This window comes from Morone saxatilis, unplaced genomic scaffold (genome assembly GCF_004916995.1).
Source record: "Morone saxatilis isolate NCDOM2014 unplaced genomic scaffold, NCSU_SB_2.0 Contig1, whole genome shotgun sequence".
Taxonomy (NCBI): Eukaryota; Metazoa; Chordata; class Actinopteri; family Moronidae; genus Morone; species Morone saxatilis.
Window position 1 is genome coordinate 6,771,716 of NW_023339651.1, and position 18,145 is coordinate 6,789,860.

Below are 18,145 nucleotides of genomic sequence, written 5' to 3' on the forward strand. Positions count from 1 at the left end.
ACTTGCAAATTCTAATAGCAAAGGATTACGTCATAATTGTTACTGAGCGAGGATTTAATAATACTACAATTCGATAATGTGTTAAAAACACATGAAATGCGAACATATCTTTACTTGGATTGAAACTGCAAGTTTTCATTTCATGCAAAACGAAACAGATTGTACAATAAATAAGCTCAAGCTAGATTCCCAAAAGAGGCTTGCAGGACGGCGAACACTATAGTCATTAAAAACAGACCCACACTTGTACCTACTCTTAACACACATAACACAACTACATCTGATCCCTAACTTAGGCATGTCACTACCAATGACGCGCTGCTGGTAATTAAAAGCCACGGTGCATTCATATGTCTGCTTGGAAGAAGCAGTGAATGGACCCAACAAAACAAACGGAAAACAACAATTAACATGCGAGGTCTGGACACATTGGCTACACACGATTGGTACACACCCACCACAGTTTGCTCTCTTATGAAGCAAAACAAGCCCGAAGCATGCATGAAATTCTACCCGACCTACAGTCATTAGTTACTGACTTCTTCTCCAATATAATTATAAAGCAAGTATCGTAAAATATACTAAATAGCATGTATGAATTTATATGATGTTATACTACAGTATGTCCAACCTAGCCTACATTAAACCTCGTGGTGTTAACAGAGATGGAATAATGAACACACAACATTGTTTTCTATCACCTCATATCATTTGTCATTCATCATTAACTCAAAAATTCCTTAGCTTGCATAATAATAATAGATAAAAATAAACCACATTATCACAAAGGGGATATAAACAACTAGGTTTGGTATAGATGTGCAGTACAGGGCAAAAAAACTGATAGCTGATATAAGTCACTATAAATACCATTAGCAGTCAGCTTCCGCAATGCAGCCACTCATCTCTGCCCAAGACACACAGTCTTCAATAGATATGGAGGTATGCATAAGTATACACCTTCTGCAACGCCAATCCTAACAACAAAGGCAAAAGTTTGGAAAGATCAGATGCGCAGTATGTGCTACTTAATGGTTATGGTTGTTCTTTTGGTTTAAAATTTCCACAGACAAATTCACAAGATTACTAGATTAATGTATTTGATTAATATTAGGCCATATTTTTGGGAACCAACATGTTTTTCCATTCTAGTAATTGTCTGACATTTCATCAGGGGTTATATGAAGACTATACTGCGAGATGATGAAGACTAGCACTGATTATATTCAAAGTACTTTCATGGGGACTGTGCTCTAACTGTAACTATCTTTAAATACAATTCACTTTTCTATTTAGGTTGAATGGATTAATGTGAATTGTTTGGAGCAAATTTAGCCAAATAAATTGTAATGTGGGTGTAATTGGTAACTTTTATATTTCTTATAACATCAAATATTCATGATTAAATAAACAACCATCAAGTTAATTATTAAAAAACTGAATATTTTAGTTTATTTATTTATTCTATTTAAAGGAGACCAGTGTTGTAGTATTAACTGAAAGTCATAGGATTACTAGAAAACATGGGCTTTGAAAGTCACAAAAATGCACATGACTTCTACAGCCAGTGTTTGGCCATTTGGCTACTGTAGAACATAATGGGCAGACTCAGTAGGAGAGGACAAAGGAGCTGCTTCCTCTGTAGATAAAAATGGCTTATTCGAATGTAACAAAAACACACTGATTCTTATTTTTAGGTGATTATACACTAATGAAAACATAGATTGTCAAAACATTTTTGTATTCATGTAGCACTCATAGTAAGAAGCTGATTGAGCAAATTAAGTTTCAGGGCATTTAAGGTTAGTCATCTGTATTAGAACTGTTTAGCTCGGGTTTGGGATTAGTGAATTAATGTACTTAAAAGAGAGTGACGTTGCCTTTAAGTCAAGGATGTACCGGTGAGTGTCTGAGTGTGTGTGTGTGTTTGTGTGTGTGTGTGCTACCTTGTATATTTCTGTGGAGCATTGTGTTAGGATGGTGTTAACAGTAGAGGACAGGCCCAACTCCACCAGGCTCTCGAGATGAGTCTGGGTATCCGTTTCCATCTCATCACGCGTCTGTTCCAGGGTGCTGCTGTCTATCAGAGCAAAACACCTGCACGGGCACAGACACACACATACACACAAGGCACACACTTATGCACTTGTCAGCAATGAAAATGTCAACATCGTTACGGTGAAAGAGGCTGTTTTACGTGGATGCAGACCGGTGCATTTCAAACAGGAAGAGATACACTTATACTCAGACGTTGACAACAAGGCTTAACAAAGTGACAGTTTGACTTGTTAATTTGTCTCTACCTGTCCAGAAACTGGAGAACGAAGTCTTCAAATTCAGCTGAAGCAAAACACAGATCTTTCTCAATCTGAGGAGGCGAAACAGAAATGACTGGTTAGTGTATTTGTATATATGAGAATATTAGATTTTGAGTCTTTACTGTGTGTGGGCTGGTTTTATTTCCAAATAATTAAAGGAATTGTTCAACATTTTGGGAAATATGCTCATTCGCTCGAGGGTTACACAAGAAGATCAATACCGCTCTAATGTTTTTACTCTAAATAAAAAGGCTTTTAGTTTAGCTTAGCTTAGCATAAAGACTGGAAGCAAAAGGAAACCAAACTAGCCTGGCCATACTGTGCATCACCAGTCCACAACTTGTTTTGTACTAAGCAAAGCTGGCTGCATATTTAGTCTACTGTAAAGACCACATACATGAGAGTGGTATCAATTTATTAATCTAACTCTTTAAAAATGTCAAACAATTCCTTCAAGAAAAAAGGGAGATGGTTTTCAAATGATTAAGGCAAAGTAACAACATTTTGCCTCTTTCGTGACTAAATGAATGCGTGTGTACCTCTGTGAGATCACTGTGTCGAGAAGGAGCAGACGAACAATCCACTAAAGGCACCAGAGTGGTGAAGGTGGCGATGAACTGGAACGTAATCTTGACAGAGCGACACAGCGGGAAACAGATCAATTTACATCATCTGACGTGGTCAAGGCCTAAGTTAAATAACCCAACAGATGTCGCTGGAATAAGTTTTTCAAATGTATTAATTCATTCTGGCGTGATGGATTAATGTAGTCTGGAGACAATGAGCAAACCAAGAAAGAAAACCAATCCATTTTACAATTCAAGCAGAAACTGAGGACTGAGCCTCAGTAATTGCGAGCTCTTCAAACTGAGATATTCATTCCACTTTCAGGAATTATTAATAGGATAGACCAGAGTACGCTGGAAGGGAATTTAATCAGCAAGAGCTGTATTGTCTACTTGTCTAACAATTCTTCTTCATTACTAATCAACACATCCATTACTCACCATGCACTTGCTGAAGTCGTTGGGGTCCACCCCTGGCAGAGAGCCCATGAGCAGTGGAAGCACGTGCGCACGGCCCTCTGGGTAGTGGTTGTTAGGGGAAACCAGGCTGCGAGCCATGCCAATCATGCAGCTGAGAGTGGCGGTGAGGGTATGCGGCTCCGTCAGGGTCTCCATCGCTGCATAGGTCCTGTTATATACAAGGTACAAAGAGGTTAAGAACAAAATGAGATGATGGGAGAGAACTTAGCACCTGATTGCTGCAATTTGTGGATAAATTCGAATTCCTTCTCAGAGTTACGACTCTGTCAAATCTGAACACACAGGCATGAGACATATTTTTAGATGTGACTTCCTGAGGATATCATTATCTATATTTCCATTGTGCATAAACACCTAAATCTGCTTAGAAAGAGATGCTCCTCATTCATATCTGCAGAACTTGCCTGGGAATCTTTTTTAAGTGTTCTTCAGTATCAAAGTAATCCAGTGACAGTTGTCTGTACATCCATGGATACATGACTAACAGGAGCTGCTAATAGCTAAATTAGCATCCATATAATGGTGCCAATCTGCCAAAATATAATGCTCCATGGTGACATTATACTTCCTGTTTACATCCCAGAAAACCCCCAAATTATTGTAATTATTTTTGTTTACAAATCACAGAAAAACAAAGAATAATAATAGGAGTTACAAAAGCCATTAATACGTTTTTACAGGTTGCACTGTCAATATTGGTTTTGACAGTAGGCTTCATGGCAGATATTTCACACAAACACTTACTTCTCAAGTACAGGTGGTATGGCTAGTTCTGGTGTGAGGAGAGCCAGGTTCTGAAGAGCGTAGGCTGCATCCGTACTGCCAGTTTTACTGCACATCACCAGAAGAGGGCAGATGAACACAGAACAACATACAGTACAGTGTCGTCAACAACACACACACACAGATAATCACAGATGACCTGTGTTTGTCCAGATTAGGCGTGCTGTTGCTGAGGCCTCCGTCTTGAGGCCAGTCACTGCGCTCATGAGACACAGCAGGGTATGGACTTATTAGAAAACTGACTGGCACTGATTCCTGTGGCGTGTTTACATGGCAGCAATCCAACACTGATATGACGACTTGTAGGTCAAAACTACTTAAAACTGGGTTAAATTTGGCTGAAAAACTAAGGTAATTCAGATGTTTAGGTTTCATATAACCATTGTTTTACCTACATTTCAAGCACCTCCTAACTACACACTAAAATAGATTCAATGCTGTTGAGATAATGGTTAAAAGTTACCTACATGTCTCCAGAACGTTCACTTTTCAGCCAAATTTAGCCCTGCCAATCACCAAAACAGTTTTGCTAGCTGTGATATTTAGCTGAAAAAGGACATTATTTTTTAGATAAAACTAATAACTGGAAGGTGTGAAGCCAAATATGCCATCAGAATCTATTCTAAACTGAACTTCTGGCTCAAAAGATGTCTTAGAGATTTCGGTCAATAATTGTGGGTTATAAAGATCACTGATTGGCTCTGACTGTGCAACAGAACACTCACACTACTCCCACAATGACACCTATATTTCTGCCTGAGTAGAAATAGTATCTATCGGACTTCCCACACTGTGTTTGTTTTAAAATGTCATCTTACAAGCTATCTTTACAGAACAGCTTGTCTTAAAAGCTAATATCAAATTATTTCGGCTTCTCGCTCTCTTTCGTTTGATTCTATTATTCTAAATTTACTTTTTCACTAATACTTTTCCACTATGATGTCTTACGTGTTGCTTAATTTGTTTTATGCTTTTGCTTTCAAGGCCTATTATGTCCTCTAATTATATTTTATCTTTTTACTACTTTGTACATCTTGCTTTAAAAGCGCTCTATAAATAAATCACTTACTGAATAATGCTGACTCACTCTGTTGTATTTCTAGTGATCCAACTGTCCAACAGAAATTATCTTATATGATGCCAGTGAATGTGTACAGATATGCATCACATGTATAGTGTATCTTGTATAAATGTAGGAATATGTATTGTATGTGTGGATGTATGCATGTACATGTGTTATAATCCTTATAGTAATAGGATTCCAAGGATATTACAATTTCTCCAGATCTCTAATGTTTAAACACAGGTCTAACCATGTAAGATTACACACATATAGACAGGTTGTAGTTTCATTTAAGTAATTTAAATATTATGGCAAACAACTACCAACATGCAGTACCTGAACATGGCCAGCAGGGTGGCCCCGATGAGGCTTCGGGTGAACGCCTGCAAGTCTGTATCAGTCAACTTCTGACACTCAGGAACCAGCGTGATCCAGCTGGGGGCAGCGTGACGTTCCCGGTGCACGCGACGCACAACGCTCGCTGGGAGACGCTGAAGCAGCCGCATCAGTCGAGACTGCAGGCAAACACACACACACACCCACACATATTCAACATTAGCGTTATCATCCAGAGACACATTCAGACAGTCTGCAGTAAACAGATCTGTGATATCGTTCTTTTCTCTGGCACTCGTGCATTTCATTATTGCCTTGTTAGTGCAGAGAGAGCCCGCCAAGTCCTGAGTGACAGGTTATAAATCCAAGGAGTGTGACAGGAAGCAGTTGAAAATGTGTTCACAACTCGCTCCGAGTGTGTGCATGTGTGTGTGTGTGTGTGAGCGAGAGAGAGAGAGACTTACCTGCCAGCGACCATGATTGGATGGATGGTAGAAGGAGGCGATGCTGTTGAAAAGGCAGGTCAGCTCCTTCTGTGCAGGGTTTCCTGGTCCACCCTGCAGCAATGTAAATCAACAAATAATTAAGTAGCTGCAATAAAAAATAGATGTGTTTTTTAATGTGTTATTAAGATAAAAAAGTCAGCAGAGTGTGTACCAGAAGCGCTGTGATCCACAACACCAAGTGTCCAATGTCATAGGAGTTGGTGAGATACCGCGGTGCCACCATCTGACTGACCCCAACTGGAAGGTTCAGACTGCGCAGGATCCTGGTGAAGATCTACACACAGTGCAGAGTTTCATCTCACTCACGTGGTCCAGCAGTCCCAAATAGAATACATTAACAGAAACCCTTTGATATCCACATAATTCTGTTAATGACTCACTGTGGGAATATACGGGGTCCAGTCCACGTAGCCGATGTTATCGTTGGCGAGGCGAGCAAACAGGTTCACAAGGTGCTAAGAGACAACATAACACAAACAATCACTGCGAGTACAAAGAACATTCCCAGAAGTGAAGGCTGTCATTCCAAGAATTAAATATAGCTGCTTTGCAAAAAAAAGATGTTCAAGAAGAGAGGAAGAGTGCACAGCCAGGCCGTTAAAAGGCCAGGAGGCTGGATGACAGCAGAGCGGAGGCACAAATGGAAAATCTTATCTGCATGCCGAGTGGAAACTTAAAGCTAATACTTTAACAACATTTCAACATTTCAATCATCATCATCAGGAAATGTAGGAAAGTGTGTCAATCCAAAATACTCAATCCATTTTTAGGAAACTGGAAAGCTACGTGATTCATTGCTCAATCATTTAAAAATATTTTTAAAAATCCACCGCTTGGTGTTGCAGACTTATTAAGGAAAACTGAGAGGTGGAATTTTCACATTCATTTCAGCTTTAAGTATCGTTGCTGTGGCATGAAGATTTTAACTTTCAAGCCAGTGAACAGTTTGTAGGTGTCAAATAATTAAAAAATACCTGAAATATTGTGTGTGCATTTGTGTGTGTGTGTCTCACCCCTTCCCAGCTGGGCTGATTTTGCACCGACGTCCAAAGACTCATTAATTCATCGAACCACAACCTGAAAACACACAAAAAAACAACATTATATTGACACCCACTAACATACACACACCTGAAGCTGAATTCCCCTCAACTATCTCCAATTCCCCAAAATATAAACTCCACTCCCTCCCTTGTAGATTCTGAAGGAGAGAGAGAAAAAGTGAATCGGAAAAATAGAGTATTGAAGATGATGTATTGTGGAAACTGCGCGGAAACCGCTGATGAATCCAAGACTAAATCCAGACAAATAGCTTGTGAAAGAGTGAACACAGTGAAGAATGCAATGAACACAGTGAAGAGGCTTGGTAGCTGGAACACAACCATGAAGGGTGCGGAGAGAAAGGGGCAAAGGCTTTCCAATGAAGCAAAATATTAGCAAAACAAGGAGACGGTAAGCACTGGTAACCCAAGAAGAAGGACATTATTTATTGAAACTCCCGGGTGCACAGGGGCTGAAAATTTGGTCATACTTTGGTCATACATGACATGCACTTTTATCGACCACAGGATTCACACAAATTTAGGTTTCCATCACAGGATCAAAAATGGTCAAAAAAATGCAACATATTCCACCTTTTTCTGCTGGCAGAGATTGTTCTATAAATAAACAAAGGGGTGCTTTTGCTAAAACTTTATAAACCCTTTGTGTTAGCTCTGGCCGAGTCAAGCTGCACTTGGCGTATAATCCGGTTTTGAAACAGAGCCATTCAAGTTGGCCCACTTACTGGAAGGCCTGGCTGTGTTCCTCCGGGGGCATGATGGTGGGCAGGAAAAGCTCCATGTTGCTGATGGCCTTCTGCATAACCACGTCAAACACGCACAGCAGGGGGCGCCACTCATCCAGCATCTCCTTGGTGGACGATGCAGGGAAATACCTGGGAAATTCACAAGAACACACACAACCACACACGCAAGCAAGGACAGACGTGAGTGCAAATAGATGCAGACAAGCAAAGACAGACTGGAGATACACATAGACACATTGATCTACAGTACACAGCTCAACTGAAGATCAAAGCAATACATTATCCGCCGAACAAATTACATGATCACAGAGGATGAGGACTTACAGTCTGCAGCTTTTGATCAAAGCCTTCAAAATGTGGTCCACTGAGCTGCAAACAAGCGGAGAGAGGAGGTGTGTGAGTGTTTGTTTGTGGAGGAGCTTTGCTTTTACTATCTTGTGAGATCCGCATGTCCTCACCGAAGTTTAAAAAGCCATCAACATTCATGCTGCAACTAAAAGTTATTTTCACAATCAGCCAATCTGTTGGTTATTTTTTCAATTAGTCTTTTAGTCAATAAAATGTCAGAAAATAGCGCACATAAAGAGTTCCCCGAGCCCAAGGTGACATCTTAAAATATTTTGTTTTGTCTAACCAACAGTCCAAAGATAATAGGTTTACAGCAATTTAAATCAGAGAAACCATATACTGTTTGACATCAATAATTGATCATTCCTAACCATTAATTATTTATTTCACTTTCTAAATTCTTTAGGAAAGAGGTTAACTTTTGGGCTTATCGTTTTGAATAGAAATGTAACAGAACTATATGAATTTACTAATCCCCCAGTTTGCTTTCTTGCAGGGAGTTAGATGTGAATATTGGTACCACTCTCATGTCTGTACGGTAAATATGAAGCTACAGCCAGTAGTTGGCTGATGAGCGAGAAACAGCTGGTTCCGTCAAAAAATAACTTAATCAGTCTACCAGCACCTCTGGACAGAGCCAGGCTGTTTCTGGTCTTTATGCTAAGTAAGCTAAGTTAGCTGGCTGCTGACTGTGGCTTCATATTTAGCATACATACAGGAGAGTGGTATTAATTTCCTCATTTAACTCTAGGCAAATAAGCATATTTCCCAAAATGTCAGACCCTTCCCTTAATGCAGATATATATTTAGCATAACGTTTGGGTATGCCGTAACCTTAAAAATAGAATAATGTGGTATAAAACCAGTTAAATTTAAAGGAAATGCATATACAATAAGGCAATTCAGTGCTCCAACCTTTTGCAACAGGTCAATATAAAGGTAAAATGTCATACTTGGGGAACCAGATGAGTCCAAGGTGCTCAGTTTTGGAGTAGACGACCCTTTCGTACAGATCATAGAGTGGTCGCCATGGCAACTGTAGGTCATCCCTTGATAGTAGTTCCTTCTTCCTGTTTGAAAGAAAAAAAGAAAGAAAATTATCGCCTTTCCTCTTTATGAGGATTTTGCAGGACTTCAGTCAAGGTACCCAGTCAAGACTAAATGATGGTAATAATGTTATATTGAAGTGAGAAACTACAGGGTGTCTGAAAGAGTCTGTAATTGTGGAAAATTAGTCACTACCTCACAGGCTGAACTTAACATGATGATGACAACTTCCGGACATGTGTGCAAACATAAAACCGAGATTCTTTGTATTCAATAAAGCATAACTGGACTGATGGCTGCAGACATATTTTGCAGCTATAGACTCAGCTGGTATAAAATGCTCACAATACAGCCTCCCTTTGAGGAACTGCGGAGAGAGAAATTTTGAAGGTTTAAGATATGAAAGGAGACACAACTAGCTATGTGCAAGCTGTGAAGTTACCTTTTACTATGATTCTTGATTTATCAAACATCCTGTTAAGCTTTTAAATTGCACGGTAACCAGCCAGTGTGCCACCGATGAGGACTAAATAAGCTGTAAAGGCAGCAGCTTTTTTTAATCCTCCTGAGAGACTTTGACATTGCTTTCTTTGTATTGTATTACTTAGTTCTTTGTAAAAATCACACTTTTTATGGGAATAAGCCCCACAGAAAAATCAAGAGTGAAGAATATGCGCAATTTCCACAGCCTCAGATTCCTCTTGTCTCCTCCTCTCTCATTCATCTAACAGCTATGGAACAGACTCTCATTGGGGAGGTTTGAAAAATGAAGGAAAGAAGAGACAATCAGGGAAATGACGGTGAAATGCGAGGGAAGAAAAAAAAAAGAATCCTATTGAGACCCGATGCGTGATGTTGAGTATCAAATTCATCTCTCAGCTGTGAGACCCGGCACTTAATATACGGTTAGCCCAGATCTTTCTCTTTTCATCTAATGGAAAACATTCAGACAAATGACATCTACATTAAGGTGTTGTTTTGTGATGGATGTGAAAATCATGGAAACAACTGGAGACAAATGAGAAGTGATGAATGTGACCGTCTTGGAGAATATCCTGCAGTCGCTGATCTGAGAGACAAAAGCAGGGAGTTACGATATAGGTCAGGGCTTAAAAAGTAATAAATGTACTGTTAGGCCAACATACTTTACTGTCGTTTTTACTTACTATGATTGTGTGTGTAACTAAGTACATTTACTCAAAAACTCTACTTACTGTGCTGTGTCCATTTTCTGCTACTTTAAATCTTTACTCGACTACATTTCAGAGAGAAACCAAAAGGTGAGATTTCCCTTCTAAACTTCTAAGATTATTTCATTTAAATAACTGTTTAAACCATAAGTGGTCAACTTTTTAAATATTTCTTAAGAAAAGCAAATATTAGAGGAAAGGACAAAAAAAACAATGCAACTTTGTGTAGAAAAACTTTTTATACCACATTAATCATCTAATGACCCCCCCCAGATTTACTTTGTGACCCTTTGAGGGGGCTTGACTCCTATGTTGGCAACACGGGACTAAACTACCAAACTAAGTGAAAGTATTAACACCTATTATCTCACTCACAGGGGCCATTTTTCAGAGCAGACTGACTACTTTTACTTTTGAAACAGCAGTTTTATGATGATAATACCTCTGTTCTGTACTATTAGCAGGATTCTGAATGAAGAGCTTTTACCTGTAATGGAGAATTTTTGTTGTACTACCTTTAGCAAAAAATCTTCTTCTGCCACTGGTCAACTAACTCTGACTTTTTTTTTTCATATGATTGTCACATTTTTTATAACCACTCCAAAAAACATACATATAAGTTACATTGTATGACTGAACTGCCATTTGATTTTCACTCTATCTACACTGAAAATATATAATATTGTAGTCTATGTAAAACTAAAGATCTCTCAATACTCCAGTGTTGCCCTTGTGTGCCTTTTCTTAGAAATATAGCATGAATATCTATCAATCTAAATATTGGATGGAAATTTTTGTTACCCTGTCTGAGGTTGTTACAAATACATAACCACATTAGGGTTACGCCTTCATTACCTTCCCTCCACAAGTGCCAAAAGGATGTCACAGTAAAGCCTTTACAACCCTGTTAGCCAGACATATAACACTGACACCTGGACATCAACGATCCCTCCCTCACATAATCTCTGGATTAGAGATATTGTATATTTTATCTGATTGGAAATTGTATTTGTATTCAGTGTGATGTGGTATTGCAGGTCTTAATTGTACATATTTCGTTATCTATGTCTTTACTTTCCAAGTTTTTTTGTATGTGCCTTGCTGGCACATGTTTTGTGTTGTGTCCTGTATAATTGACAGGACAACTGAAGATAGACAGGAAAGGGGGAGAGAGAGAGGGGATGACAGGCAGCAAAGGGCCACAGGTCAGAAGACTCTAGGCGAGTACTCTGAGTACTTTCTAAATTCCCTTTTCAAGTCTGCAAGTAGTCTAAAGCTCCAAAATGGCAGCGATCCAAATGGCATACAGGTAAGTGGAAAATCCACTTCAACACGTCATTTGTCTTGACATCAGTATACCACTTCTAGTGTTTACCAATCGGCCTGGTCTCTGATCTCATTATACTAGAGGATACTAAAGGACAAGAGAGACTAATGTTGGGGAGTCAGTGTTTTATTTTTCATGCAGTTCTTCTACTGTGCTGTACTTCATAGTATATCAGGCTACCTTAATATACTTCCCTCCAGCTACACCCCCCCTTTGCTAATCCTGGGGGATCCCAAGGTATTCCAGGCCAGATGGGATATGTAATCCCTCATGTTCTGGGTCTGCCCCGGGGGCTACAGAGAGACATCCTCATCGGGAGCTTGAAGCACCTCAACTGACTTCTTTTATTCATGCGAAAGAGACGAGCTGTGGTTCTCCGAGCTCCATCCAGACGTCTGAGCTCCTCACACTGTCCCTAAGGGGTGAGGAGTTCGGACATCTCTTATGCATTTTTTGTGTATGCCCTGTGTGTTTGTGTCACACCCACTTGAGAAGCTGAATGAGCAGCCTGGCGTAGCTCTGCATCATGTGAGGCTCCAGGTCTGGGAGCGTGACCAACTCATAGAGCAGCTTGATGAAGAGAATATGGTCCTCTTTACTGAACCTCCGGCCGTACAGCTTCAGAAACCTGAGGGTTGGAGGTTTGGGAGAGGGGGAGGGGGAGGGGTGAGGGCAGAGAAAGGTGAGCTGATCACTTCCGCCTCCTGCAACTGACCCATATCCTTACACACAGTAAATACACAGCTTCAGGGAAATCTGAGTTTATGCCAAGTGGACAAAGTGAATTAAAAGTCCCGGCTTTATTTAAAGTGCAGAACATGATGCCCTGATGAAGATCAGTAACACCAGGAAGTCTCCTCTTTCACCACTCATATGACTGATATTTGGTACCTTATCCCCCATTTGTTTAAGTGCAATACACTCTTGAGGACCTAATACTGAATATTTCGGGTTTCAAAGTTAACATTGATTATTGAATGTGTAAGGAAATGCTGACACGCTGCCCAATGAAATTCAATATAATACCCCTGTGACATATATTATTAAACATTTATTAAACTAGAAAAGTATTTATGCATCTCTGTGACAACTTGTGAGGCTGTGGGTTGTGTTTTGCTTTGAAGCCTAAATGAGCTGCTATATAGATCATTATCAAGAATCATAAGTGACTCTGTGTGGGTCTTCTTGCTTCAACACTTACGAGAACAGTTTCTTGCACCAGAAAGCGACCCCGGGCCATAGCTCTCTGAGAAGGACAGCTCTGGACAGGTTCGCTTTGATCTCCGCCAACAGCTCCGTGGCCTCCCGGTCCAACCGGTCCGAGTAAGGCAACAAACCGTTATACACAATCTCCTTCTGAGGGACGAACCCAGCCATATCCCCATCCGCTGTCATTTCCCACTGATACACAGGTCACTTTCTGCTGTACGCGCGCGTAAAAAAAAAAAAAAAATGGAAAGGAACCGGTTCCTTTTTATCTAATGAATGCTGTGCCTCTTTGGAAGTGCGCTGTCGAAGTTAGTGGGCATAATCCGCTGTGTCCAGCAAACCGGGCGGAAGGCAGGCGATCACAGGGGGAAAGTGTGTCACGCTAATTGAGCTGTGCAAAGCCCTGAGCGCAGAGGGCCGGTTCCGCTCTGACCTGCAATGTCAGGCGCTGCGTCACCTCTCACTTCACACCTCACAGATAGCCACCGGGTGCCGTGCGCACAAGGAGGAGTGATTGGGTTCGTGCACCCGCCGTGACGCACGACAGGGGTCGGGAAAAAATGACTAGCCCAGAGGTTGCTAGAGATGGGCCATTACTGTATGGCCAGGCTTTGATTTCAGCACCACTGAGCCTAATGAGAGAAGGCTTTGATATGTGAAGGCTTTCATCTATGGGTAGTGGGTGGATGGTGGACTAGTAGGAAACCAGGAGTGCATCATTCTGGACTACAAATCCCAGAAGGCCTGCTTGCTGCGAGCTAATCTGCAGAATAATAGGATGATCTGATAACTGGATTAATGTCCCTCTCCTGTTCTACTGACCCACAGTGGCTGTTATTGTGATAAACAATGCAAAATGCATTTAGTGAGTCAGCATCTATCTATCTATCTATCTAGTTATCTATCTATATATATATATATATGAAATTCATGGTAGCATTTATTTATCTCTGCACTGAAAGGTACCATAAATAAATAAATCACCAGTTCCCATGTCTACCTTTGCTAACTTATGACATCTTTGTCCCTGACCTTCTCCAATCTTGCGTTACTACACCCTTCCATGTAAATCCTTTTACTTTAATCCCATGTAATTCTCTGACCACTACATGCTTAAAATGGGGACCGGCAATTGCAGGATATTGTCTGGCCTGTCTAGCTGGTAAGGTTGCTGCTCACAGTGAGGGCTTAGAGCAGGATGCAACAGCCCTTTGAGTTCTTTTACCTTTAGAGAAATGGGGCAATTGCCGCAGCTCCAACTCAGCCCTTTTCTCAAGCTGCCTGATTGCATAAAGTGCCCTGTTTCTCAACCCTGCCTCCATCTCACCAGCGGCCTTCCTGTTGCTTTTGCAGATCTGTCCGCTGCCCTTGATAGCCCTGCAACCTTCAGTCAGCTTCACCTTTCTAAGACAGCGAGCAGAGTGCCCTCTTTAAAACTATTTTCTCTCTGGAAGACAGACAAAGTTGTAGACTTTGAGAGAGATCCCAGAACAAAATGTGCCTTCCACACAGCGTATCAGTCCAAGAGTGTCACACTGGACTTTTCCAAGTAATCTCACCCAAGTCTTCACCTTTTATATCCCCCTCAGATCTTATTACGTTTGGGATTTTTCTGCCTGTAGGAGCAGTGACAGCACCTGCTTTCACTGCCTCCGCCGTTGAACCATTTCCAGGAAGAAACATGGTGGCTGTCCCTATTTGTTCTTCTGTTGTGATGTTTCCAGGTATCTGGAAATAGAGCATTTGTTGGAATTGTGTGTTAGTGTTTTTGTATGGGCACAGGCGCTTGCATGTGTGTGCATACATGTGTGCACACATCTGTGAGATTCATTATTCTACAAGTGGAGTCTACAGATGGAAAATATGATTCAGGACGATGATGCCTCTTTGACTCAGCAGGGAGAAGACCAAACAGAGAGAGAGAGAGACAGAGAGAGAGAGAAAAGTGATGGAGGGAAAGAGAGAGAAAGGAAAGAGATGATGGTCCCAATGGAAGTGGATGTTTTTGTATTCCACCAGCTTGCTCGTCTTTACCTCTCCTCTGCAGACATGAAGACAAATCTGAATAAATGCACACACATATACACAAGCACACACATCAAGCCTCTCGTTTTCACCAGGGATTTAAAGTGATGCCAGTTTTCTCGCTCCTAAAATATTGGAAAACTCGAGTTAGCCAATAAGTGCGTGTGTTTCAATGTGTGAGTGCATATTTTCATGTGAGTCTCAGTTTGGAGAGTGAAGAGTGTAAATGATGTGTCTGGGAAACCTGCATCGAGACGTCAACACACACACTCACACTCACAGTCGCACACACACACACATACAGAGTTCCTTCCATCCAGCTGGGTTTCTCGCTGGGAGATATGCAGCCCAGTTCATCGCCAGACAGACGGGTAATATATGGCCCCCGCTCCTGCCTCACACACACACACACACACACACACACACCCACCCACACACTCAAACAAATACATAACCACATTAGAACTTTCTACAGAAATAACAGAGCTGTCTGCATGTTCTTCACTCAGATTTCACTCGCACCAACATCTATTTCTTTTGGATGCCTCAGCAACAAATTACTGAGTAAGCTGTGTCGATCCGGATGCCAAGGTGTGAAGGAAACAAGGAGACAAGGAAATAAGGAAGGAGACAGACATTCCATCACAGCCCCCGTGGAGCTGCAGCCTGGGACGAGCCTACCGGCCGTGATTTCTAATCTTGGAGGGAAGGCAGACCAGAGAGGAGGACGCAGGTATGCAAGGTTAATTCCCTCTTCATCTTCTTCTTCTTCCTTTATCTCCTCTGCAGCAGTCCTGCTTGTATTGTGCGGTGGTGTAGCAGTATAGTTGTTATATTTCATGGTGACTGCATATGTGATTTATGTGTGAACAGGAATGAGTCCGCTGAGAGGCTTCCCCTGGCTTTTGATCTTCCTCTATGCAGCAGCTGTGTGTGCAGGTACCACACAGCACTCACATTTACTCGCAGACACATATATACCTGCATTCAAATACATACAGTTTCTTCATCTCTTTTTTCTTCATCATTAACACAGTCTGAAGTATAAAATGTAACACAGACCCCCACATACTTGTCACCTTTACAGGTGTGGGTGGTGCAAAGGTCGAAAATGTGTCGTCAGAAATCTGTCGTCATCCATGTGAGGAGCTGGTGGGCTTGCTCACTGAGATCCAAGGCCTGCGGATTGTGACCAGCAACCTGCTTGAAGACCTGGAGAGAGTAGTAAGATACACAAATTAATGCACATGCATCATCTGTTGGCATTTGTTTGTTGTGTTTAACTCTCTAATACTACATTTTGATATTAATGAGGGAAGAAATTTAACTTAACATTTTCTTTTCTTTAAAAAAGAATTAGGTGTAACAATTAAGTGTTTTCATTAAAACATTGTGGAATTAACTTTTTGTGATTAATAAACAAACAGAGACAATTACAGAGAACTTTATATTGCAATTGATGGGGTAGAGCTTTATGGGAAATCTGTTTGACAAACCCAACAGAGAGTAGCACTTCTTTCAGTGCAAATGGAACAAGTAGCGACATCCTTTTTTCTGGCAGGCAAGCACTGTGGTTTGTGGTAAATGTCCTGGTAATTTTTGGGGAAAAATCAAGCAGAAAGAATACCATCAGTGTTAAAATGTTGGCTATGACAACCATCGCTCTAGCCTAATTCAACAGGTCTTTTTATACTAATGCAGGGCAATAGGCCCTATATAAATAGGTCAAATATATAGTTTTTTATGTGATGATTTTAATTTTTTGAATGTATTTGTATTCTCAGTCAAGAGAAAATGAAGAGATGCGCATATCTTTGGCTGAGCTGAGCAACAGCAATAGCAACAGTGGCAGCAGCAACAGTGGTGGCCGTGGCAATCGCCGTGGCCATGGCAATGGAAATGGCAAAGGCAGAGGCAGAGGCATAGGCAATGGCCGTGGCCACGGCAATGGAAATGGCCACGGCAATGGCAATGGCAATGGCAATGGCAATAGTGAACATGGGCCACTGGCAATGGTCACGGCAAATGCTCACCGCATGGCCACGGCAATGGAAATGAGCAATAGCCATGGCCACGGAATGGCTACGGCAATGGCAATGGGCAATGGCAATAGCATGGCCCACGGGCAATGGCCAACTGGCAATGGCAAGTGCAATTAGCCCATGGCCACGGCCAATGGCAAGTGGCAATAGCCATGCCACGGCAATGGCAAAGTGGCAATTATAGCCACTGGCCACGGCAAAGGCAGTGGCAATAGCCATGTTGCCACGGCAATGGCCCATTGGCCAGACGGTCATGCAATGGCATGGCATGGCTAACGGCAATGGCAACGGCCATGGCAACGGCAATGGCAACGGCAATGGAAATGGAAATGGAAATGGAAATGACAATGACAATGGCCATGGCCATGGCCATGGTGAAGACTATGGAGACGGTGACTATGGAGACGGTGATGGCTTTGGCGGTGATGTCAACGATCTTGACAGAGACAGAGACGGGGAGATCTGGTGTGTGCAGGATGGACGAGTGTATGAGCAGGGGGAGGATTGGGAGGTTGACAGCTGCACCTCCTGTACTTGCCAGGTCAGCGTTGAACAAATCTTATATAACTACAATCTAAAATATTAGCAATGAGGTGTTTCCTGGGAGAGTGCCATGCAAGTCTCTGATTGAATGGAAGACCTGTCATAAATAGACTTCATCTAGGTTAGATCATAAATCTTCTTTCACTTCTAATTCTATTTTGAATGCAGCCCAGAGCTGTTTTTAGGGAAAGTCCAAGTCATGTCTCAAGTCCTCACTGTCAAGTCTCAAGTCCTCACTGTCAAGTCTCCTTGTGTTATTTCCTTTTATTATTTAAATACATCTCTGGACTTGGATTTGACTGCTGCAAGACTTTGACTTCCTTGAGACTTGACTCTAAAAACCTGACTTTACCATTAAGTATTAAGTTTTGACATGGTATAATCCAAAAAAGTACAAGAATCCTCTAGAATGGCTCTTACATATATCCTAACCTTATAGAAATAGTTAATTGAAAAAGACATTTTGGGGAAATACGTGTATATGCTTTCTTGCTGACAGTTGGATGAGAAGATCGATAGCATATGGTTGATATCTGTTAAATATGAACCTACAGC

The 18,145-nt window shown here is 41.3% G+C and overlaps 2 protein-coding genes across 2 annotated transcripts in view; one reads left to right on the forward strand and one right to left on the reverse strand.

Moving 5' to 3' along the window:
- The window catches only part of psme4b (proteasome activator subunit 4b), a 31,192-nt gene extending 23,806 nt beyond the window's left edge, over positions 1-7,386 (reverse strand). The window contains exons 1-10 of the mRNA XM_035669324.1: positions 7,066-7,386; positions 6,433-6,507; positions 6,204-6,326; positions 6,011-6,103; positions 5,547-5,725; positions 4,109-4,195; positions 3,326-3,512; positions 2,858-2,947; positions 2,304-2,368; positions 1,947-2,097 (exon numbers count right to left, since the gene is read on the reverse strand). Of these exons, the coding sequence (XP_035525217.1) occupies positions 1,947-2,097; positions 2,304-2,368; positions 2,858-2,947; positions 3,326-3,512; positions 4,109-4,195; positions 5,547-5,725; positions 6,011-6,103; positions 6,204-6,326; positions 6,433-6,507; positions 7,066-7,110 (1,095 nt within the window). The 5' untranslated portion in view covers positions 7,111-7,386. The remainder of the gene's footprint in view (positions 1-1,946; positions 2,098-2,303; positions 2,369-2,857; positions 2,948-3,325; positions 3,513-4,108; positions 4,196-5,546; positions 5,726-6,010; positions 6,104-6,203; positions 6,327-6,432; positions 6,508-7,065) is intronic.
- A 7,857-nt stretch (positions 7,387-15,243) lies between these two features.
- LOC118333610 (merozoite surface antigen 2-like) lies at positions 15,244-17,164 on the forward strand. The gene is made up of 5 exons (XM_035669337.1): positions 15,244-15,376; positions 15,515-15,747; positions 15,879-15,944; positions 16,093-16,229; positions 16,790-17,164. The coding sequence occupies exons 2-5, from the start codon at positions 15,741-15,743 to the stop codon at positions 17,162-17,164; spliced, it is 585 nt and encodes a 194-aa protein (XP_035525230.1). The 5' UTR covers positions 15,244-15,376; positions 15,515-15,740.
- Positions 17,165-18,145: the final 981 nt, after the last annotated feature.

Bases quoted from the DNA above. Each gene is read 5' to 3' on its own strand.
- LOC118333610 (XM_035669337.1), top strand. The intron at 15,945-16,092 runs GTACCACACAGC...TCACCTTTACAG, and splicing joins TGCAGCAGCTGTGTGTGCAG to GTGTGGGTGGTGCAAAGGTC. The intron at 16,230-16,789 runs GTAAGATACACA...TTGTATTCTCAG, and splicing joins TTGAAGACCTGGAGAGAGTA to TCAAGAGAAAATGAAGAGAT.